General features: G+C 32.6%; 1 protein-coding gene, 1 long non-coding RNA gene and 1 pseudogene across 2 annotated transcripts; 1 reads left to right on the forward strand and 2 right to left on the reverse strand.

Moving 5' to 3' along the window:
- Nucleotides 1-7,284: 7,284 nt before the first annotated feature.
- LOC111025478 (putative beta-1,3-galactosyltransferase 8) lies at nt 7,285-11,591 on the reverse strand. Its single transcript, XM_088119779.1, has 8 exons — nt 11,442-11,591; nt 11,298-11,362; nt 11,049-11,215; nt 10,673-10,930; nt 9,881-9,968; nt 9,246-9,371; nt 8,470-8,579; nt 7,285-7,596 (listed from the first exon to the last, which is right to left on the reverse strand). The coding sequence occupies exons 1-8, from the start codon at nt 11,589-11,591 to the stop codon at nt 7,448-7,450; spliced, it is 1,113 nt and encodes a 370-aa protein (XP_087975905.1). The 3' UTR covers nt 7,285-7,447.
- On the forward strand, nt 10,690-14,519 carry LOC148208271 (uncharacterized). Its single transcript, XR_015788869.1, has 2 exons — nt 10,690-11,308; nt 11,415-14,519. It is a non-coding gene; the product is annotated as an uncharacterized LOC148208271 (long non-coding RNA).
- Nucleotides 14,520-22,205: 7,686 nt separating this feature from the next.
- Nucleotides 22,206-22,812, reverse strand: LOC148208272 (ethylene-responsive transcription factor ERF022 pseudogene; annotated as a pseudogene).
- Nucleotides 22,813-25,637: the final 2,825 nt, after the last annotated feature.

Genomic DNA, 25,637 nt, shown 5'->3' on the forward strand with positions numbered 1-25,637 from the left:
TAATAAATATATCTTACTCCTTTTCTAGTGAGTCGACTTTCGTAATAATGGGTTAAATGTCAACTTAGGGTATGTTTGGGAATGATTGGTAGAATGAGTGATTTTGAAAAAAGAGATTTAAATATAATTGATTTTTCAAAATTATCATCCAAATGATATCTTGAAAATCAATCTAGAGTGATTTAGAGCGTGTTTGGGAGTGATGGTAGAATTAACGATTTTGAGAAAAGAGATTTAAGTATAATTGATTTTTCAAAATCACCATCTAAGTGATCATACCTTAAAAATCAACTTTAAGTGATTTCAAGTTTTCCTAAGATCAATTTTTTAATTTGTCAAACATCATTAATGAAAAGAAAAATGATTTTGACATGGCAAAAGTGATTTCGGCCATGCCAAAATCACTCCCAAACACACCTTTAAACTTACCTAAAATCAATTTTTTAATTTGCCAAACATGATCAATGGAAAGGGAAGTGATTTTGACAATGGCATAATTTAAATGGTTAAGGCTAATTATATTCCGACCAATTCAAATATATCTCAACAAATAAGATAGTTGTAATTATTAATATTCATGATGTTCCATCTCAAAACCAATTGGCAGTGAGAAGAGTAGCCCATGTCTATTATAAATTTATGTAAGGTCCCTCATTTTATCAATGTAGGATAACCGAATCTCATTTTTGGACCGGTTGCTCGTGTGAACATTTTGGATTCTGATACCATATATTAATAATCATGAGTTCCATCTCAAAATCACTTATTAATGAGATGAGTAGTCCATGTCTATTATAAACCTATGTAAAGTTTCTTCTTATATCAATGCGGGATCCTTAATGGTAATTAGTTGTAATTATCTCGAAGGTTGGTGGTTTGATCCTAAGCACAAAAGAATGATTATCAAATGACGTGAAATATTATATTGGCATTGTGATTAGTAAATTCTTGTTATATTCTTAGGTTTATGTTAAATTATAAGCTTTAGCCTCTATGCTTCCTATTTGATACGTATTTTGTTTGTGAAAATTAAGATTACAAATACTACTCCCACCCACGTGTTTATTTGTATTGTGATTTACTTTTTAAAATCGTTTTCATAATGTAAGTCGAACCGTGAAAACTAAAGTAGTTTTTTTTTTAAAGGTTAAAAATTCAAATGTGTGTTTAAATGAAATGTTAATAATATATTAAAATAACTTTTAGAAAATAAACATATATTATAAGGTTTATAAGGGAAATGCAAATAAAGTACCACATTGGTTAGGAAATGAGTTGATATATAAGATAAGACAATTATCTTCATTGTTACGTGGTCTTTTGGGTAGAACCAAAAGTAAAGTCATAAAGGATATGCCCAAAGCGGACAATAATATTATACCAAAAGCCCAGTCTGCGAGTCTCCCGTCCGTGATCAAATGATTTCACTCAGGCCCTGCAACGCTATGAATTAGGGTTTAGCTACAGAAGGTTCTGGAATTAACTTCACGGCTATAAGTAGCGGTCCAATCCTAGAGGTAAGGGAACATATGAAGTTTACTACTTTCTCAGCTTTCTCTTGCTAACTTAGACATCGGAGTCCGTCAGCCCATGTGACTAAAGTCACACCGATCTAGTTCGATTTGGTTTTTCAGGTATTAGTCCCAAATAATCAAGTTAGGTGTGTGCGAAGAGGAGAACCGGAGGACCAAAATCCACGCATCAACAATCATGTTTATGATTAGGGTTTGAAAATCATGTTAGTTGAAAAACATGAATTAATGTTATGTTTTAAAGTTGTACTTAAAAAAATGTTATGTTTTAAAGCATGAATTTAATTGAAAAGTAGCATTTTAGATTGTGGTGAGTATAATTGTTCCCACGATCAATAAAAGTGCAAGCTAGTATCATTACTTTATATGATGTAGAGGATCTTCATTATCATGTATATCTCGCTATGTTCTTCCCCTGTTTCTTAATATAAAATATAAACGCCTTCAAAATTCCAATATGGAATAAGTTGAGACAGGTGGATTAATTTAGTATTGTAATTGACTCAAACTGAAAAATTAAGCTCAGAGTTTAATCTATGAAATTAGGTAAGGTTAAAATACTATTTTGGTCCATATACTTTCAATCTTGGTTTATTTTAGTTCCCGTATTTTGAAAATGTTTATTTTGGTTCCTGTACTTTGAACATTGGTTCGTTTTAATCTTTATACTTTGAAGATGCTCGTTTTGGTCCATGTACTTGTAAAAAGTGATCACTTTAGTCCCTTTTTACAAAATTTTAACACAAACTTTACACGTAACATAAATGTATAAAATAATGTTTACCTTTTAAGAAATAGATTGAATTTAGTGTCATGTTGAAATTGTGATAGAAAAATGAGATTAAAATAAAATTAAGGGACTAAAATTGTCACCTTTTTAGAGTACAAGGACCGAAATGATCAATTTTCACAAAGACAAAAATGAATCAAAATTGAAAGTACTTAAATTATCCTCAAGGGATAGCTTGGGTGATTTGGGGCTTCAAAGAATACCTTTGAGATCTTGAGTTCAAGCAACAAAGAATGCAACTCCACCAAGCAATGATCTCTTGCGTATGTACGAGTATGTGGAGGGAGGGTTTTAACACACATATATTTTAGTATAACATATGGAGTATGGGATCGAATTCACAACTTTTTAATCGGAGATACATGTCAATTATCGTTGAACTATACTCGCTTTTACCTAGAGTTTTAACATTCTACTTGAAAAGAATGAGCAAAATAATTTAACGATGGAGTTGGACGATAATTGAAAATTAAGGCGAGTGGAGAAATTGCATGCATATAGGGAGGAGAGTAGGCGCACGCGCCAGGTGGTTCAAAACGGATGTATATGCAGGAGTTGGACCGACTGGGGGTATAATATTATTAGGGTTTGCAATTTGAAAGGAAATGGAGACGATTGATATGATTTATAATTAAAAAAAAAAGGCAATAAACGATCCCGAGAGAGGAAAATGAGAGTAATAAAATATGGGATATTAGGCGCATTAGATTGCTCCAAAGCAATGTTATCTATATTATATTATATATTTTTTTTTTATATTATGATATTGGCCTTGGGATATTCGCAAGTATTATTTTCATATGGATACTTTATATTAAAAAAATATAGAAAGCCGAAAGAAAGAGGAAGCGAATCCATTTCTTGTTTCTCGTTTCTACTCTTATTAAGAAATTTAAGCATTTGACAACTATATTTAGACTTATTGTTTCTCAATTTTTTTTTAAACATTCTCAAAATTGTATAATATAGTTTTGAAAGTACCAAAAACAAGTTAAAAGGTGAGAGCTTACAGTGTTCAAATACATAAAATAAATAAAAAATTCTTCTTAAATTATTTCCTTCTTTCTTGATATAGTATTAGAGTTTAAAAAGCTCAAACGAGCATCCAGTCTAAAAATGAGATCCGACCAAGACTAATAAATCAAAATAGTCACGATCTTGAGGGATCATGTTAAGGATCTTATATTGAAAAGAAAATGAACTTTACAAAAGTTTATAATAGACAAGAACTACCTCTTTCATAGCCAAATGTGATTTTGAAATGCATTTAGAAAAAATTCACACTTATTTCTTGTTCCTATTTCTAATATGTTCCAATATAAATGAAAATCTATCAAACCAGCTCGAAGCGAATTACAATTAAAAAAAGTGGAAGGGGCAGCAATATTATTCACTATTCAGTCGGGATTGCACATGTGACAGAGGAGAACTTATGGTATATCCTCGATTTTGCCACTCATTTTTTGGGTTGATTCAATTCCACGCTTTATCCCCTCGTGCCCCTACCATGCCTTCTCCTTAATTTGTCAACTCTAGTTTTTCTTCTGCGGCTCTCCCCCCAATCAAACTCTTCCGTTACTCGGGACGGATCCAAACGACGTCTTATCTCGATTAGAAGAGAGGAAGATTCCGAGTATCTAAGTACAAATAACGTCTCTACTGGTATGAGATATTTTATGCGGTATGAGATATTTTATGCATAAAACGTGTAACTAAAATTGAATTCAAGTGAGTAATATATCATGAGGTATGTAAGCTATCTAATAATGTCTAGAAATGATTGTGAAAATTAGTCTATTAATTGAGTTCTTCCCTCATTCTCATATACTGTTTTATTTAAATAAAGAGGGTTAGGATTGCAAAGAGTACAAACGGCGTCTTATATTAATTAGAGAATGGAGAGAATCATGGTATATAGGTGAAGATAAGTATCTTGATTGATATGAGACATTTTGTTTGAAATCAAAAGCAAAGACGTGATCGTAAATCACTCATCTCTTGATTAAACCTAGTTTTTTAGAGCCTCATTAGATAACTCTTTTTTTTTTTTAGTTTTTGAAAATTAATCAAGCTAATTTTAAATATTTGTGTTAATTTTTTGTTATCTAATTTTTTTTTTAAACATTTTAAAAATTTAAGCTAAATGTTGAAAGCTAAAAAGAAAAGTAGTTTTTAATTTACAAGTTTTTATTTTTGAGATGTGATTAAGAATTCTAACATTAATCCAAGAGAGAGGTGAGAAATATACCAAAAGTTTGTAAGAAGAGCATAATTTTTGAAAATAGAAAATTAAAAAGTAAAATTATTATGAAACGAGAACCTTAGTTTCAAGTTTCATATTACAGCGAAATTTTATAGAACAGTTTTTTTAGTACAATTATAGAACAGTTTTTATTTTTTATTTTTTTGACTTCCCAATTATAGAAACACTTATAGGTAGATAAATTTGTGCGGGAAAAATACTATACAATTATTTATATAGTTTGTTGAATGTTTATTAAGTAATTATAAAAAGTCAAATCGAACATAGCTCAAGTGGTTAAGACACCTATCTCTGATCAAGAGATTACGAGTTTGAACTCCACCCCCACGTCTTGTATTAAAAAAAAATGAAGTAATTATAAAAAAAAATTAAATATTTATTTTACAAAATGATTATTCAAAAAAGTTTTGGCTCGACAATACTATTAAAATTATTTTATCATTTCTTAAAATTTTTAATTAATAATTTCTTTAGAAAAATATTATTATATATTCTAATCAAATTTAATGTATATTTTATTTTTCATATATTAAACAAATAATACGTTAACTTTTTTTTAATCTTTTATATAGTTTGCGCGATCTTTTAGATTATTACAACTCAAATAAGAAAGGTGAAAGTTCGAATTTTACAACTTATTAGAAAAGTTATTAATGTGTGTACTAACTATCAAAGTAAATTAAAACCTATGTATAACAATAATTTTTTATAAAATAAAAAAAACAAATCTACATGTATTGAGAGGCGAAGCCAAAAGAAATAAATAAATAAACAAACAAAATAATTGCCACCGCTCTATAAGCTTATCGTAAATTTAAAAAGTCGTATATACAAAATAGTTAAGATTCCGTAGTTTTTCTTTCATTTAAATTTGTCCACCTTAATTTTTAAAATTAAAATATTACATATATAAAAAAAATTTTAAATAAATTTTTTGTTGTGATGCAACAAAAGTTCCATATTAGTTAAATAAGGGTAAGATATTTGTACATAAGTGAGAATGCATTTTTTGTTCGCCTAAAAGCAAAATTACGAGAGCTTAAACTTAGGGGTGACAATGTCGTTGTGGAAATTAATTAGGAAGAGATTGTTGAGTTTTGTGGAGCCCAAATCATCACGAAGACTTTTAGAAAGGTTGTTTTGAAGTGTCTTCTAATTTTGGAGCGACCTGATGCTTAATTATAGGGTCATGGTGCAAGCTCATGTAGCTAGAAAAGCACTAGGCGTTTCCTATTTAGATGAGGTTTCCCCTTTCTTTAGGTGTGAGTCGCCAATTGCTAGTCGCCAGGTAGAAGTGAAAGAGATATACAACAGCGGTTCTTTTCTAGGATTGTTAGAGATATACGACAAAGAGTTCCGAAAACCTTTATGTTGTGGTTCCCTAGAGAGGCAGGTAGCTACTGTAGTTATATATTGTAAGAGAGAGTTTTGTATAGCGTTGAGAGATCTCATTGTAATCTTTATATTATAGAACTCGCAGTTGCAAAATACATGACGTAGTCCCCAAACTTGGAATGAACCAATATAAACGCTGTGGTATTAGTTTTTCTATTGCCTTACTTTGTCTTTCCTTCTATTATTATTTAAGTATCATTTATTTCACATGGAGGAGGAAGTTGGTAATCATGTTCCAGTTGAATTGCTCTAATTTGAAGATGATAAATATCGTGTTATCCCAACCGTTTTAATTTTAGTGGACACATATGAAACATATATTCTAACTTTAACCAAAATGCGCCCTCGTAACTATTTTATTTTGTTGTTATTATTATTTTTTTAGTACAACAATATACGAGTAGAGATTCGAACTCACAACCATACCTTAATCCATTGAGCTATGTTTCGTGTGACGAATTATTTTATTTAATAGTTGTAAAGGGAGAGACTAAAGTGCCACAATGATGATGGGATGGGAGTAGAAACGTAGGAAGATGGAGTCCTTTTTGAGTTTAAATTGTGGGAATTTTAGAGAATAATGAAGCAATGGTTGAAAAGATGAATTACGTAAATTGATGAGCCTTCAACAGAACAATAACGGAAAATCAGGAAATGAGAAATGAAATTAAAACTGACGCAAAGAATGTCAGCACCAACTGATCATCCCAACTCCAACATTATATAGCCTTATACCTAATTAATAACTTGTAATTTACTACACATTTTAACTTACTCTTGCTTTTGTCTCATTCCTTAAAATAAGGCAAAACAGTAAACTGTGATAATTTATGGTAATAATAATCAACTCTTCCTTTTGCTTTTTATTTTAAAAAATTAAACCTACGAATACTAATTTCACCCACGTGTTTCTCTATTTTGTTTCTTACTTTGTCTTGTTAATTATCAATTTTTAAAAATGTTTTGAAAACTAAAAAAAAATAGTTTTTCAAAACGTATTTTTGTTTTTAAAATTTTAGCTAATGTATTTTTAAAAAATGTCAACAACGTAATAAAACAAAATTGTGAGAATGAGAAGAACTCTAAAATTTGGTAAAAATTCAAACATATTTCGAATTAAGGGTAAAATACATATCATTTTAATTTTTTTTCAAATAAACCATTCATTCTAAACAAGTGAAAATTTCTTTACTATTAATATGTATGACATATATTAGTGATATTTTATTAATATTTTTAATATTTATTTTGCCGATATTTTTACGGCAGAATGAAAATATTGTTGAGTTCGTCTCATTAGAATGTAAAAGAAAATAGTGACATGTCATAAATATTTAATTTGTTGATGAAAATAGAAAGGAGAGTGTAGAGGCAAAGCAAAAATGGATCATTTTTGCATATTCTCAATTAGGTGTTCTTTGTGGTTATTTAACTTTAACAAACCCCTTTCTCTTCTAAATAGATACATTAAACGTCGACGTTCCATATTGCCCCCTTGCCTTCTCCACATAAATTATGGACCTCCTTTATCCTGTCTACGGATTCACAGATCCCACTGCACGACCAATCAAAAGATGCCACGCACACGTTCCCTCCATTTGCTTTTGGTTCGCAATCTGTTTCACCAATCAGACCAATAATAGAAATATTAATAAAATGTTCTAAATTATTTGATAGTTAAATTAGTAAATAATATTTCACAAATTAATAAAGGTTTTTTTTTTTTTTGGAAAAAAACTTGGTACTATTTGGTTCAAATTTTAAAAATTGCTTTTAACAAATTTAAATTACTTGTAAATTTTCTAAAATAAAGAATAGTTTTAGATATTCATAAGATAGATAGAAAGCATTTAAACTACTTGTAAATGATGCATTAATTAGTATTTTTTCAAAAGTATTTAGAAAATAGATATTTAACCTAACCACATTAAACGTATTCTCGCACCATTAATCTATACTTGCATCCTAACCTAACATTTAAGCATCTTTTATTTTGATTCTCAAAGTTTGACGACTTTGATTTTGATCCCTCGTTTTATTTCTACCAATTTTTATATTTTTAAATTTTAATTTGAACTAAGTTTTAAATCTCTATCATCTACCTACCGTCTCAAAATCACTATTACTTTTATAATTAAGGGCTTAAACTATAGTTTGAAATTCTTAAAACTCCTAAAAGTTCTGTTGTTTTAATGAAAACTATTTATACCTTTTTTTTTTACCTTTCAAAAAATACTTTTAAATTTTTAGTCAAGATTTTAGAAACTAGGGTTTTTTAGTCTTCAAAATGTGAATAAACACAAATTTCTTTTTTTTCTTTCTTTCAAATATCATACAAGCTTTTAGATACTCTAATGGGGAAGGGATGAAAATTCATAAATAAAAATAGAGATTTTAAAAGGTACAGCTACTAAAAAGGAGTTAAACTTCAATTACCAAAACAAAACTATATTTGAAGTATATATGATACGATCAAATATTAGAATCACCTGGAGGTGTCCCACAACACATGGAACGATCATCGACATGTTCGACTTCCAAGCCAATGAACCACGCTCCCAATGACACATCTTCATTTGCATACCTATGTAATATTGGGCTGAAACCAAAAGAAAAAAGGTATCATAAGGGGGAAGGAGAGAAGTTGCAAGCCCTTGATAACGTTTTCGTTTATGGTTTCTTGTCTTTTGTTTCTAGTTTCGGAGAAACATAGACTTTGTTAGAATCCATATAAATGAATTAAATTTACCCGATCCATCAGCTTAAGCTTTTGGGTTGAGTGGTGATTTATTCATTCTTAAGATGATATCAGAGCGGGAGGTTGGGTTGAGTGGTGGTTTGTTTATTCATCCATAAAATAACTGTTCTTATTTTTCATTTCTAATTTTTAAGAGATGTTTCCAAACTTTTGGAAACAAAGAAAACAAGTTTCTTTTTTTCTTGTTCTCGGTTCTAATTTTTTTTTCTAGAAAAACGTTATTTTGTCATTCTCGACTTACAAATGCATAATAAATATAACATAAAAAATGGAATATTTAATTTAAAAAAATTAATTTTCATATAAAATTTACTCTTTTTTCATTTAAAATTTAGAATAGAAGAAACAAAAAAAATATTAGTAAATATGTATTTATTTTTTTAATAACAATTTAAGAAACAAGATAAATAATTATCCAATACAGTTTTACTTTTGTTAAGAAAGAAGTGAGAGAGAAAAAAAAAGGAAAACGTTATCAAAAGAAAACCAATAAGAAGATTGGCTTACAAATTAAGTGAAATGTAGGTTGCAAGGTCCTTGGAGATGGCATAGATTTGGCCAGTGGCATGCCTGAAATACTTGTTCCCTTCTTCTCCAAATTTCCAGTACTCTGGCTCGTGATACTTCAATCCCCTGCCCATCCATCCATCCATCCATCCTTCCATAAATTTCATAAAATTATACAAAATATAATCTACTACTTCTTTCAATTTTATCCTTAATCTTTTCAAAATTCATTCTACTCAAAAGTTTTTTCGTTACCCAAAAAAAAAGAAAAGGTCTCATTAGTAATTTTTGATATAATTGAAACCACTGACGTCTTATTTGATAATAATTTCGTTTTCAATTTTTTATTTTTGAAATTTAGGATAGCTTCTTTGTAAACTTTATAATCTATTTTTCAGACACATTTTAATTCTTAGCTAAATCTCAAATATAAAAAAATGTTTTTAAAAGCTACTTATTTTTCGAATTTCCAAAATTGACTTAGATTTTGAAAACATTTAAAAAAATACATAACAAACATAGAAACACATTATAATTTGTATTAATACTTAATTAAAATTGTTTTTTACTTGTTTTTTTAATATTTTATTAAATTATGCTAGATTTGTTGTTACCAAAGAAAGTAAACCACTTACTTTTGAAAGAGAACTGGACCTGACTTCATGCACCCTATGTAAGTTCTGGATTTAGATCGATGCCTTCCAAGTGTTGTCACCAATGTACCTTGTCAATACGTTGACATGTTGACTTGAATTTTAGTATGTCTATCGATTTGATATTGACATAATAGATAAATTGAAATTCACCATTATAAAATAAATCAAATATAACTAATGTCACAAAATATTAATTATAAGAACTTTTTACTTATTTAAAAAAAGCAGAACGTGTATATGTTAATTTAAATAATTTTTTTATAAAAGTTTTCTGTTTTTATAATTTTCTAGAATTACCTAGTAAAATTTTCGTCTATATTAGCATTTAAAAAAACTTACAAAATATCAATAGACATGTTCATAATAATAATTTAAAACATTTAAAAATATTGAAATATTTAATTGTTAATTTAAATATTTATTATAAAATTATTTTTTATAATTGTTTTTATAAACATAAATTTATTTGTCAAAATTTTTTACTTATTTCCATAAAGTCGGGATCCCAATATTTTGTAGACTTGATATTTAAAACTTTGCTATTAATTAGAACAAAATTTCCGTTGAATAATAAAGTAACGAAGAACTAAGAAGAAGATAAGAAGTGCCAATATGAGCTTAATTTAACAGTAATTACTATACTTGAAGAAAGAAGAAAAAGATGTTATTTTTTTTTTCAAAATCTATCCAATTTAAGAGAGAAAAAGAAAAAAATCATATTTCTAAAAAGAAAGAAAATATATATTATATAAACTAAAAAAATTTGTTTACCCAAATTGACATGAACATCGTCGTCGACCTTGACGTAGAACTCGGCCTCCCACAGCGCCGCGGCGGTGCTGAAATAGAGCCGCGTCTTGGTCGACAATTGGTGGTATCCTTCGACATGCCTCAGCCGCAGAAAGTCGCCGTTCTCCGCCTCCTCCGCGTCTATGGCTCTGTCCATCTTCCCCCCGCCGCTCCCGCTCTTCCCGATCACGAACCGTATCACAATCCCCTTCTCCTTCTCCAGCTTCTTCAGCGATTCTCCTGCACAAAAATCATCATCCATCCATGGATGGATCTATCATTCGTTCGCTTTTCGTCTCAATCCAATGCCGTTTTCCCGGTGAAATTTGGCTAGGGTTTGCAATTTGCGTGCACCTACCCCGAGGCATCCATGTTTCTCGAACCGAGTCCCGCCGCTTCTTGCTACTGAACGCCGTGTTGATTCCGATCACCACGAACGCCTTCTGCGGCGGCGGCGGCTGCCTCTGCTTCGTTCGAGATAGCGCCAGCTCCATCTCCCAATTCGCGATCGTTTTGTCCAGAGATCTGATTTCATAATCAGCCAAACAAAAAATTACGAAAACAGAGCAAGAGGAGAAGAAATTTCACTTCGATGGATTGGCCTTACTGAAGAGCTTGGTGCGTTTTCGTGACTTCCACCATAATGTCCTGAGGGTTTGATTCAACTAGTTTCTGAAGAAAAATGAAGAATCACATTATTACTTTGCAATTTTCTGCATCACAGAAGAAGATTACAGGTTACGAAACTCACTCGTTTGCGGTCACAATCTGGCGTTGCTGTCTCAAGAAACTGAGGGTCTTTGGTCTGGATCCTGGTGCGGCCAGTGAAGAGCGATCCTGCAAGAAAGCTCGCAAAGCAGAGGACCAAGGTGAGTTTACCAGTCATTGGCTTTCCCCTCATTTTTCTGGCTCACTTTCCACCGCCCGGCCGCCGCCCTGTTTGGGAACTAAAATATATTCAGGCATAAACACCACTTCACATACACATTGCATTGCTTGCATTTTGTGTTTGAATTTGTTTATATATAGATCAGAGAGTTGGTTGGGAGGGGTAGAGAAATCATGTTGTTTGAACCACATTAAGCAACTAAAATGAATGTGATCTTTATAACATATGCCATTTGAGCAAATGGCGAGCCATATTAAATAATTTCTGGGTCATGGTGGGATGTTTGAACATGTCATATGGCAGAGAGATGGGGGATTTTGAAGATGGGAATTATGATCAAGGAAAATGGTGATGTGGGTTGAAGATTGATTGAATTGGGTGTGAGGAGATCAGCAAAACTAATGGGAATGCCTGCAAAAATTGAATTAAAGTTGGAAGTAAATGCGATTAGGCAAAGCAGGAGGAAGGTTGGGCAAATGGAAATAAGAAAAGTAAAAAGCATTGAAAAATTCGAAAAAGGGAAAAGTGTAACACACAAGGAATTAGGTAGTGTACCTTCAAAAGTAATTGAGGAGTTAATTGGGGGGGGGGGGGGGGTTGTTGAACTTTGAAGTTTGAGTTTTGGAATTGAATGATTAAAGATTATAAGAGAAGAAGGGTGGAAGGGGAGGATCTGAGCATATAGTTTAGGGAGGTAGTTAAGTCATGTGAAGTATGTGGCCCAACAAACTGTCTGCTAAATTTTGACACTTAACTTCTTCAGCTAATTCCTCTGTTTTCGGGGCTTTTGGTTTCGGGCAGCACTAACATGAGCTGGTCTTTCCATCTCTCTGCTAACATCTGGTTCAAGAATGGATTTGTTTCCCATTTGTGTCTCTAAAGTTTTTGAAATGTATATTTTTGAACTAAAACTTTAAAGTTTGTTTTATTTTAGTCCCAAAACTGTAACCATGGTGTATTGATATATAGACGTGAACGTGTATTGGAGTCATATTGGTTAGTTAAGGAGCAGCTATTGAATGAACGGACATTAGGTGGCAAAATAATAATAAAGTTCAAAATCCTTTTTTTTTCTTCGTTTAGTTTAGAGATTAAGGCCCCGTTTGATGTCTATTTGATTTTTTTATTTTTCTGTTTTTAAGAATCAAGTCTAGCAACACTACTTACTTTCGTGGTCCTTTGTCTTGTTATATATTTTTTAAAATCATTTTCTTTTCACTAAGCAAAATTCTGAAAATTGGAAAAGTAGTTTTTAAATACTTCATTTTGAAATTTGGCTAGGAATTCAAATGTGTTTTTAAAAAAAAAAACGTTAAGAGCATATGTGTTTTAAAAAAAAAAAAAATGTTAAGAGCATATCAAGAAATGGCGAGAAATGAAACATTAGCTTTTAGAAATAGAAAACGAAAAGCTAAACGATTATCAAACAAGGTCTAAAACAAACATTTTGAAACTTTATGAATCAAAATAAAAAATAATTAAAACCTTAAGGGATAAAAGAGGATTTAAAACCAACCCATATCCTCTTAACTATAAGTTGGCGTTCATTATTTTCTTCCCTATTAGATGTTTGTTTTGGCCATGATTGTTCAAAGTTCTTGTAATTATGTTGTTGGCACTTATGTCAGCTGATAGGTTTAATAGTTTATTAGTTGATTTTTAGATAATTTTCTTAGAAATGATTTGTCAAAATTGTTAAAATTATTAAGCGTTGGAACACACAGTGGAGCAGCGCATTTCGGCTTAGCCACTGGCTAAGGAGGTTGAAGTGGGTAACAAATGCGTGGCGTGCTTCTTAAACTTAAACTTCTATTTTATTTTTTATTTTTCTCTTTTAAATGCTTTTTTCTCGTAAGAATTGCTTCCGATTGCTTTCAATACATAAAACACATTTTTTTTTTGGTTAACAATAAGGTTTTAGATGATACAAGATTTCTAGACTTTGACCACTCTATTCTAGGTGATATAATATTTGTACTTTGGAAATTTTTTGGAAATTTTGTGTAATATTACTGATGTCTTCTATACTACTGTACTGTCTATTGTAATGGGTCATGTGGAACAGTTACAATAGAAGTCAATTAATGGCCTCTACTTGATTAGTTGTCATTTCATTCTTTTTTTTCGGTCATTGGATTATGGATAATTTTCCAATAAATTCATCTATCACTAATTAGAGATTGACATGATAAAGTACAATAAGGGCTCGTTTGGTTCACGGTTTTGATATGGGAGTTTGGATTAGCGTAGCTGATAACTCTTGAATAAAGAGTTATCTTCTACAAAAGTTTTGCTCATCTCTTGCTAACTTGGAGTTAGAGACTAGGAGTGCTCATTAATCACGCCTTAATTTCCTACAAATTTTGCTATGATTAGAACCAAGTTGCTTTGGTCTTGATTTGAACTTACTTGGCATGAAATTGATTGAATTTGAAGTATGGTTCATAGCTAAAGTAAATGAACCAAGTTGTAGTTGAAGCCTTGATTTCCTTTTTGCTGCTGGAAATATTTGCTTAAGTGAGCTGTAAGCTCATCAATTGAGCTGGCAATTCAACGACCTTGCCGAGAAGGACGAGTGGTGCAATCTCGCTTAACCTAAGCTGGGATATGTAAAGAAAAAATATGAAAAATCAAGGGAGCTGCAACGAGTAGCACGAAACGATCTTCTTCGAGAAAGGAAAAAGTACCTACAAGAGGAGGAGGAATATCAAAAAGTACAAAGGAGAGAACGAAGGCATCACAGAGGCTGCGGAAAAGTCCTCTCTTAGACGTATTGTCGTATTTTTAAGGTTAGTCATGAGTTAAACTTACTAAAACTTGGTTTGGTAGTATATTATGTAACGTTTAAAAGGTTGATGTTGATAGAAATGTTGATATAAACTTCGGAAAAAATGATTAAACTCATGGAAATTGATGAGAATTGTTTTAATTTGTGAAGGATATTTTGACTGTGGCTTAATTAGGCACTGATGGATCATTTTCAATCATCATATTTAAAAATTTATTTAAAAGCAGAAGTAATATTTATATAAAAATTTCGATATTAACAAAATTTTTGAGAAAATTATATAAATGAATGGAAATGATTTGAGTAAGTAAATAAAACTTTAATCTAGTGAATAATTTGGGAGATTAAATGAGTGTTTAAAATTTGAGATTTAGCAATAAAAAAATATTAAGTTATCAATTTAGAGTCCGTTTGGTAACGTTCCTGTTTCTCATTTTTCGTTTCCAATGTTCTTAAGAAATCTAAGCATTTTACAATTAACTTCGTTTCTTTCTACTTTTTTGGGAATATTCTCACAATCGTAGAAAAATTTTGGAAACAACAAAAAATAAGTTTCTTCTTTCTTGTTTCTATTTTCAATTTGTTCCAAAACATAAAACATTTTTATTTTCAATTTGTTCCAAAACATAAATAACAGGATTGTTTTATCATATTTGAATTCTTGGAGTTTGAAACTATGCAATACATTTTTCTTTATTAAAAATAAAGAAATAAGAAACATGAACGTTATCAAATGGGCCTTTAGGTGCCATTTAAAGCATTTGATTTTTGTGTTGCATGTATACTAATATAATGTTGATGGATGTGTTATGTTATTAAACTTAAAAAATGGGATAAACCCTAATCATATTTATTAGAAACTAAGGGTTGTTTGATAACCATTTTGGTTAAACATGTTTGGTAACTATTTTTAGTTTTCTGTTTTTAAAAAGTAGAAATTCTATGTAGAGTAGAGATGACAACGGTGTGGGTGCGAGTGAGGATGCTCTCCCTCATTTTCGTGCTTGTGAAAATTTTTAGTCCTCGTCTCTACCTCGTTCTTCGGTCTGAGAGATGTTGTCGAGAAAATTATCGGTTTTATAATTGTTTTTAATTATTTTTAGAATTCAAGTATAAAAAAGTGTAATAAATATATATTAATTATTTAAAAAATGAAGTTAGGACGAGGACAGGGTCGAGACATGCATTTCCTATTTTTGGGGTTCGACCATGCACATAAATATACAAGTTTAGAGAGATGTAAATAAACTTTTGGAAAGATAAATAAAAAAGATTTAGAAAAAATATAGTGAAAGAAAATTTAAAAGACAAAAAGAAAAAAAAATTAGAGAAAAAAAAAGTAAAGTTGAGAGGAAAAGATATGTTAAAGAAAATAAAATTATAAAGAAAGAGAACAATTATAGTGGAAACAAATTTAAAGGTAAAAACAAAAGATTCAAAATATAATTTTTAGAGAAAATGAATAAATACAAAGATAAATAAAAATTAAAAAAATTAAACGAGAAAAAAATAGATTATGAAGAGAAATAAAAGTTATAAAAGAAGAAATTTTAGAGAGGAAGAAGTTAGGAAAAATGTTAAATTCTTAGAAAGAGAAATGAACTTGATGTGTTAGAAAAAAATAAAAAATACAAATACAAAAAATTTTAGATAGAAACATGTAATAATAAATATTCAAAATATGAAAATTTTAGAGAGAACAAAATAAATTTTGCAGTGAGAAATTTAGCAAAAAACAATGTTAATGTGAGATAAATAAATTTTTTAGAGATAAATATGAAAAAGTAAAAAAAAGTTGAGTATTAGGAAAAAAAAATCAGATTTTGAAAAACAAAAATTTGTTTTGAAAACTATTTTTTTTCTTGAAATTTATGTAGAATTTAAAAATGCTTTTTGAAAAACAAAAAACTGAAAAAATGAATTGGTTATTAAACGATCCTATTTTCAAAAAACTAAAAATAAAAAATTAAAATTAAAATGGTCAACATTAATTCAAGAAAAAATATGTTTAATGGGTCATTTTAAAATTTATATTTCATTAATAGCTCAAGTTTTCGAATTTTAGATATTTGGATTCTCAAATTTTAAATTTTCATTAATCTCAACATTACCCTCAATTTTATTTTATTGATTTAATCATTAGATTTGATTTTTATCACTTTTTTTTTCATATTAAATTTAAACAAAAAAAAAATCCCATATTTTTCTCATATCACAATTAATACAAAATCCTTATTTTTTTTAATCAAAATTAAAAAAATTCATCTCTCATTGATTTTTTTTTATTTTTTGCAATAGCATTATATAATATATTTTTATCTCATAATTTACAATATGATAAATATATACTACTTAAAAACGGTTATATAATGTATAGCATTTAGTGGTATATACTAAAATATTTTAGGTTATATAACATATAACTTTTGGTGGCATATACGCAAATATTAAGTTATATAATATATACTTTGAAGTATTGTGTCATATATTAAAAATCTAATCAACTTCTTAACACGATTTTTATGATTTGGAAAAAAAAATCAATGAAAAATTGTAGTCTTCTATGTGAATCCATGAAACATGGCTGCATTTATTTTAGGTATTTCAAAACAAAAATTATGAAAAAAATTCTAAATTTATTCCATATTTGATTTAATTTTTATAATCTTTATTTAACGTATATTAGAAAGTACCTAGGAGTAATTTTTCTAATGGATTCCACCTATAATATATGAAAAAATATAAATGGTTTAAAAGTTAAGGTCGCGGTGTAATTTGAATCCTAAAATAGGTTTAGTCTAACAAATGTTGGGCCGTTCTTTCATCAACACTTATGGTATTCAGTTTCAAACCTTGAAGCAATCCTTCTCTTGAAGGGAGAAGTGCAAAATCAAAGCGAGACGGGACCTTTGGTCTTAAACATTTTCGAAATAGGAAAAAAATGTTCTGTCTCATTTTTGTCCACATCAATCGGGAGATGAACAAACTAGTAGATTGTGCAGCAAAAAAAAGGGACCAATTTCTTCATTTTCTAGATGTCCAACGTCTACAAATGTCTAAAATTTCAGGAGATGTCCGGTATCTTCACTTAACCACGTTTGTTTTGTAGGAACATTTATAAAGATATTAATGAATATTTGAATAGCACGTTTTGGAGGATTTATTCAAAATGTCATTACGAATATTCATATAATTTATAAATTCATTTAATATAATAGATTTATTTGAAATAAAGATTTTATGTTTTATATGTTATTTTGGATAACAAATTAATCATATTAATTTAATATAAATTTCATTTTCAACTTTAATATTTTTGAAAAATGATAATCATATAATTGATGTTATTTTGGGTGAAATTCATTTATCTTATCATCCATTATATTTTTTCAAGAGGAAAAATATCACATATATGTAGGTCGTAAAAAAGATGTTGCTTTAAAATTATATATTTATGATAATAAATATGATTAATAATATAATTCCTTCCAAATATAAAAAATAAATAGAGATATTATATAATTTAATTGCAGTTTATTTTATATATAAATATAATGTACAAATATACTTAACTGCATAAAGTTGTTAATTATACGATGAGTACATTAATGTATTTAAATTATAAATATAAAAATAAAAATCTTTGGAGGGAAAATAAAGAAAATTGATGAAAGAAAATATATGGAAAATATGAATGACAAAAATGTAAAGAGTGGATATCCTAACACGCGAATCTTGGAAACCTATGTTTTAAAATGGAATCCAAAACTGATGTCTTTCGTATGGGCCCAAGATGTACAAGTAACCTACATTCCCATCAAACAAAGCGTGAGAATCTAGATATTCGTCTAATGAGAATCTTACATTTCCACGAAACAAATCGCGGCTAAAGGAGATGAGAGTGAAAAAAAAATTTTAAGGTTGAAAATTATGGCAAGTTGAAAATTTGTTTAATCAATTTCTTCCTCAAATCATGACATAGGCTATATACGCAATTTAAAAAAATCTCCTCTCCAACCAAAACATATGTCGGCTTAAAGTTAGGATTTTTATTTTTCTTGTCAAAAGACTTATGGCCATCAATGCTAAAGTCTCGAGCTTGAAAACTTTGATGATGAAGTAACACCTCCAGAACAAAACAAGATTCAAGTGTTGATCTCTCTCTATCTTTCGCTCTCGGTCAGATTTCGATCTTGTTGGAAAATTGATTGACTTAAATAATTTTCCCTTCAACAGAAAATATCCAACACGACCAATAATATACAAATAAGAAGAAAAACAGTAAACACGAGTAAACGACACAACAAATTATACTGGTTCACCACTAACGGCTACGTCCAATCTTCCACTCACATGTAGGTAATTCACTAATAATGTTTAGGATTGGATACAATAACACTCCCCAAAATATCTCCTAGAGGTCTCAACAAAACCCCCTACTTCTAAGTATTTTACACAATCAATACTTAGGAAATGGAATGAAAAACTCATAAAATCAAGATACAATTACCCAATAATATTGATCTTGATCAACCCCAAAGCTTCTACCAATGCCTGAGTCGCTGCCACTGGTTTGTTGCCAAAACCCACTCCAAAACGGCTACAAATAACCCCTTGTTCGGCTGGTAAAATCCTAAAACCCGAGGCTTTGTATTTATAAACATCGAAACAGCGCCATGGCGCTGTCCCCGGGCCATGGCGCTACGGACGGAAATCACCCGCTTCCCCTATCTGGACAGCATCGCGCCGCTGCCTCCTCGGCCCGAGTGGCCTGCAACGCTCGCCCGTCGCTTCCTTTCTCGATCAAACCCAATGCCCTCTAAAGGAAGATTCCTCTGATGACTTGGCGCTCCCACCGAAGTCTGTCGCCACACTAGAAACAGAACTCGTACCCTTTAATGCACTAATTCGCCTATGCGACTTCACCAGCTCGCCTGAACGTTTGACAGCTGAGGTATGAACTCGTTGGCCTATCAAATTCCCGTTTCCCTTTTTTGTACTTCTCAACTATTTTACTTGAGCTGATGACAGATTCTTTTGATCTGTTCTGGCCATCATTGCTGTTGGTCCTCTAAGGTCTTGCCCTGAACTATCTGCAGCTACTCTGTGCATAGTCCGTCTCAGTGAACCCTTAGCAACCCCAAACTCTGACACATAAACAGAAAATTTCTTGTGGCCTGTTGCCACCACCTTGGATTCCCTTTTGAGCTTCCAGCAACTCCCACTAAACTCACTGCTGTAGCTATCGTCATCTAGCTTCCCTGCGGATAACAAATTAAATCTGAAGCTAGGAATATACCTGACGCCTTGTAGCACCAACTCGGCCCCTTTCGCATGTCTTCAAACAAACATCTCCAATTCCTCTCACCTTGGAAATACTCTCATTCCCCATCTTCACTGATATTCACCTATAGTAAGAGATGAGAACCAACATCTGTCTGAAGCAAAGTGCGCTGATGCTGCAGTGTCCACAACCTATTGGTCTACAGATATGTTCCTCTGAACATAAGCCAAAAACTCTTCAATCCGTTCTTCTTCTGTTACAACGTTTGTAGAATTGTTCCCCTTCTCACAATCTTCTTTGAACTTTTTATAGAAACGTTTCACGTGTCATTTCTTGTGGTAGTAAAAACACTCCACTTCTCCATTGGAAATCCCACTACCCCTGCTATATCTCCGCTGCTGCTTCCCATTGTAACTCATCTTTGCTTTCCCTATGTTCTAAGCTACTAAAGCTGATTCAACCTAGTTTTCTGCCCCTGAAGTAGATGCAGACATTTTTCCTAATTTTCTTCGAGCTTCCTCAGATAAGGCGGCATCACAAATAGTTGTAAATTTCAAGCTATTTTTCCCTAGCGAATTCGACACTGTGATCTTTATCGTCTCCCAACTGTCAGGCAAAGACGTCAACAGCCTCGTAGCTTTTATCTCCTCGTCAATCTTGACACCCATCTCTTCTAACTTGTTCAAGATATCGGTGAGTTCATTAATGTGGGAATTCACCGAGGTTCCCTCCTCCATGTTGATATTAAAATACCTCGTCCATAGAAGTATTTCTGTATTGGCAGAAGGCTTCTCATACCTGTCTTGCAAGGTCTTCAACAAATCTTTCGCTGTAGTCTCTTTCGCCACCAGACTACAAACATTCATTGATAATGCTATTCTGATGATTGCAACGGCCTGCTCATCTATCTCATTCCAATCCTTGTCTACCATCCCTGTTGGTCTCTTCCCTAAAGTCTAGTGTATCTTCTTGCATGTAAGAAGATCCTTTACCTGCATCTTCCAAAAAACTGAAATTCTCCCCATCGAACTTCAGGACCCCTTCATAATAATGGTGTGCTTGATATCTGTCACCCATGATACTGCAACCTTACAGCTCTGATACCACTTGTTGGGAAATTGATTGACCTGAATAATTTTCCGTTCCACAGAAAATATCCAACACAACCAACAATATGCAAATAGAAAGAAAAGCAGTAAACAAGTAAACGACACAATAAATTATACAGGTTCACCACTAAGGGCTACGTCCAGTCTTCCACTCAGATGTGGGTAATTCACTAATATTGTTTAGGATTAGATACAATAACACTCCCCAAAATATTCCCAAGAGGAATCAACAAAAGTCTCCTAGCTTCTATGTATTTTACACAATTAATACTTAAGAACATGAATGACCAAATCCATTTTTAGGAATTCTAAAGAATAGATGATTTACGGTTTTACAACCACCTATGGATTTGAAACCAAGTTCCTTTTCCTACATTTAAGTGATTTTTAGTTGTTTTGTGAATTAATTTAAACGTTTTCATTTTAATTGTCTCTCGCTCTCATCAATCTGTCATTATTTTATCATTTTAGTATCTCTCTTTCTTCTAAGCTACCTGATCTTCCCTTTGCGAAAATAGATTGTGTACTAATCAACAATTCTAAATGATGGTACTTTGGACGGAAATAATGTCTATAACAATTTTAAAATCTCATAGATGTCAATTTGCAATGACTCTACGTTGTCCCATCTCATCAAAGGCATTACTACGAATATTCATCTAACTGATGAGAAGAAAGTTACATGCCTATCGTTGGTTAGGAATGATGTAAACAAGTCTCTTATTATTAGGCTATCTTAAAGATAGCAATGTAACATAAGTTTTAATGGTTACGTCGAATGAGGGGGAGCAATTGCTACATTTTGTTGTCGATACTGCTTCCATGGATGCCAACCTTGGCTGCAAAAATGAGAGTGCAACATAAGTGTAGACCACTGTGTATTCACATATTGATACTACAAATGGAGGTGAGACACAAATGGTCCTATTTGAATCGATTCAGATAGAACCAATCGTGTAACAATTAGAAAGTAGATCGTATCGATTTGTCTTTAAGCTATCTACTACTATCAAACTTGATCATCTCGTATGTCTGTTAAATGCCAAGTTTGAGACCATATCTGATAGCTTATGAGTGATTAAGCATAGGAGGTCTATTCCCTAAACAAAATGCACAGGCCAGTTATTAAGTTTATTTTAGCTATATCCAAGGGTGTGAGATTAAGATGATTTTTTTTTTTTAACTTTTAAATTTCTGATGTTGAAATTTCCAAATTTGACCAAAATTAAAATAATAAATTTTTAATATATCTATTTATATTATGTTAACATTTATGTTTGTTAGTTCAAAATATCACAAAAATGGGATTAGGGGACCAGGAGTCACTAGCTTAAGTGGTTTATACCGATCATACACACAAAATGGGCAACAAGATTCAATGAAATCACATCAAAAGCTTGACAAAATGTCAATTGAAGTGACGATCAATATTGTTAGATGCTTGTAAATATATTAATTAGAAGTAAGGAGGCAACAACAAAATGTCTTCTTCATCCGAGGCTGCTACCAAGCCCAGCGAACCCAGCCTTAAAGGGCTCAACAATGGCGCCTCTTTCACCTCCTCAAACGCCGTCTTCTCCGCCGCCTCGCTGCTGCCCGTCCGCCACCCTTCGGACTCCATCTCCCTCTCCCTCATCTGCGCCGCCGCCTTCGCCGCCGCAGATTGGATGTCCTCTCTCGAGCACGACTCCGGCCGTGGCAGCGAGCCCGCAGAGTCTGGGAAGTTGAGCACGGCGGAGCTGCCTCTCAGAAACGCCGCTGCCGAGTCGTATGCACGCGCTGCCATTTCCGGGGAGGTGAAGGAACCGAGCCACACGCGCGTCTTCTTCCCCGGCAACCGTATTTCCGAGACGTAACGGCCCCAACTCCGCTTCCGCACCCCTCGAAACGGCTTCGTATTAACACAACCATCGGCTTGAGTACTGCCGACCGGCCGCCGACGAGGGACTCGCCGGTGAGCTTGAGTCATTTGGAGAAGGAGAAGAAAAGTAAGAAAGTGAAGGAGTTTGTTGCATTTGTTAGTTTAGTACATTGAGATTAATAGCTTAAAAGTGAGTGAAAATATAAATGGTGAGTTTGGGAATGGAAATGGCTGGTCTCTGTTTTTTGGCTTTTTGTGTGGATTAATTTTAATTTTTAAGCACATATTTGGTAATGTAGATAATGAGAAACGCGTTTATTTAATACAAGACTCTGCATGAATTGCATGTAGAGTAATTAATGGTTAATTTTTTGAGACCTACCTTCAAATGCATCCTTTGACTTTTATGATCTCTTACAAATTTTTACTTTTACTTGGTGGAATTTTTTGTTTTAGTTTATTTTCGTCTTTTTTTTTCTTTTGTTCTTGATGTAAAATATGTTGTAGAGGCTCATTAAGGTCTATTTACATGCTAAGGCGATAAAAGGATCAATTTGATTCCACCGTACATATCAGTACCTAAGGAAGAAATATGACAAGAGGCTGAAATAGATGTTCCTTCACAACACACATCTGTTCTATGTATCGTTCACAAGCCCCGGATAAAAGTCTTTGGAATTTGGTTCTTTTACGAATTTCCTCTCTTATATGAGACCTACCTTCAAAAAAATATTGAAGCTGGCCCTATGTTATATGGTGGCATTTGGAAGGACCACTACACAAAAAAGATCAAATTCTTTCTTTGGGAGATTAGTCACGAAGTCATTAACATTCATGACAAGCTCTCCAACATAGGATGCCTTACATGAGTATTTCTCCACATTGGTGCTCCATACGTCCGAGAGGCCCTGAAACACAACAACACATCTTTATCACCTGTGAGTATGCTTCATGATTATGGGATTATCTTTTGACCAATTTTAGATGAATTTTATTATAGCCTAAAAAAAACACGCACGAAAGGAGTTGAGCCGAGGTGGTCCCCCCCGATTGCCGGGATCCCACGAGTGAATAGAAAAAAAAAAGACTTATTTAGATGAATTTGACTAAAGCTTTCTTATGGATCACTGGGCAATAAAGGAACCAAAGAATCTTCAAAGAAAAGGAGCTTCTTATGATCGGTTTTTTGATACTCTAGTACTCTATTGGTTATTATTTAGTGTAAATGTTCTCCACTTTTCCATTACTAGAGCTTTTCTTCTCTTATCTCTAATCGGAGAAGTTTTTTTTAATTCTCTTGGAGGGAGTTTTCTATCTTTTGTAATTTCATGATATTAATGAAATTGCTTCTCATAAAAAAAATTTAATAATAATAATAATTGCCCTAATCAACTCTCGACCAACCTTACTAAAGGGACAAATAAGCTAGTTAGAGACTCCTTTTGGGATGGAGGAATCATGTAATGCCCCAGACCCAGGATTCGAATGCTCACCGAATATTGCTCCAAGCCAATCACGCTTAATTTTGGAGTTCTTACGATTGAGCAACCGAAAGGAATGTGCACCTTGTTGGTATAGGTAATAACTATCAATTCTTGTAAGCCTTTTCTTAACCATGCTTACATGATCTCAGGATCTCTCTCATTCGAATGTGGTATCGGTTCATTCATGTACTCCTCATCTCTAGTCGGGCGTCACAATGTTTTCACCTAATTAAGAAAGTAAAATAGCAAGAAGTTGATTTCCTATCATCTATCAATCCTGTATAATCGACATCTATATATGTTGGTTAGATATAGCAACATATCTAAGAGATAGGTACGACATCCCTACATCAATAGGGATGAGGTTTCCTAGGAGAGGCGAGACTGTAGAGAACACTCCTGAAGGGCATGTCGCCTTTTACGAGAAAATGTTCGAGTTCGGGGTTAGGCTCCCCCTTCACCTTTCGCGCAAGAGTTCCTCGAGATGATTAACATAGCCCCCGTGCAGTGTCATGGTCATGCTCGTCCAGTGCATGTCGCCCATGGCTGCATGCCCATGATAGCCTCTTCCCTCCTACTTTGATGTCATGTATTTACTTTTGCATGTTATTTAATTTTCATTGTACTTTTGGTGGCGAGTGACTCCTCGCCACTTTGCATGTTCATGCCTGCCAAAGGAAAAATGCTTTATAATCTACCTTAGGGGGTACACCTAGTCTCCCTCCTACCTTGAGTTGTATCTTGTCTTGCCGCTAATCTATTCTCTTTCATCCAAGCATACAACTAGCTTTCTAAAATGTCTTCAAACGCTTTCCAAACCTTTTTTCTCTAAACCCGTTTTCCAAAACCGTTTTCTCGAGAACGGGGGTGGAGGTTGCGATATATAGCAGTGGTGCAGCCGGCTATCCGATTTTCCTTGGCTGACTTGCTCGTGGGCTGGAGCAAGTGCCGCACAATCGCTTTGTGAGTCCTTTGAAAGGTGCGATTGTGACAGTTGGTATTTGAGCCTAGTTGGCTCATCGGATCGAGATCAGTAATCATGTCGGCAGTGAAACAGTTGAACAAGACACATGTCGAACGACTTGTAGAAATTGAGGAACAACTGTTGTTCCTGAGAGAAGTCCCTGATCATGTTCGGTTCCTAGAAAATCGGCTAGAAGAGTTGGCTAGTAAGGCCGATGGAATCGATGCGGCAAATGCTCGAATTGATGCTTTGCCAGTGAAAGAGTTGTTGGTTAAGGTTGAGACCCTAGAAAGTAAAGCCAGGAAAACGGCTAGTTTCGAGCGAGAGGACAGCTCGACGAGCTCTGTTGCTCATGTAGAGGACCGTGTCGAAGAGTTAGACAGCTCCCAGAAGGTGATCATGCAAATGGTCAGTGATCTTTCCGACGACTTTCGAGCTGCTATAGAAGTCGTGCAGGCAAAAGTTGCCAAGATAAACACAAAGGTGAACCTCACCATGAGAGCGGTGGGAAACCAAGGCCCAGCAGGGGGCAATGTCCAGTTTAACAAGGTGAAGATTCCAGAGCCTA

The sequence above is a fragment of the Momordica charantia genome (assembly GCF_013281855.1).
Source record: "Momordica charantia cultivar OHB3-1 chromosome 11 unlocalized genomic scaffold, Mcharantia_2.0 BLBB01000011.1, whole genome shotgun sequence".
Classification (NCBI taxonomy): domain Eukaryota; kingdom Viridiplantae; phylum Streptophyta; class Magnoliopsida; order Cucurbitales; family Cucurbitaceae; genus Momordica; species Momordica charantia.

Bases quoted from the DNA above. Each gene is read 5' to 3' on its own strand.
- LOC111025478 (XM_088119779.1), bottom strand. From the start codon at position 11,591: ATGAGGGGAAAGCCAATGACTGGTAAACTCACCTTGGTCCTCTGCTTT. The intron at 11,216-11,297 runs GTAAGGCCAATC...TTATGAAATCAG, and splicing joins AAAACGCACCAAGCTCTTCA to ATCTCTGGACAAAACGATCG. The intron at 9,969-10,672 runs GTAAACAAATTT...CGTATTGACAAG, and splicing joins CGATGTTCATGTCAATTTGG to GTACATTGGTGACAACACTT.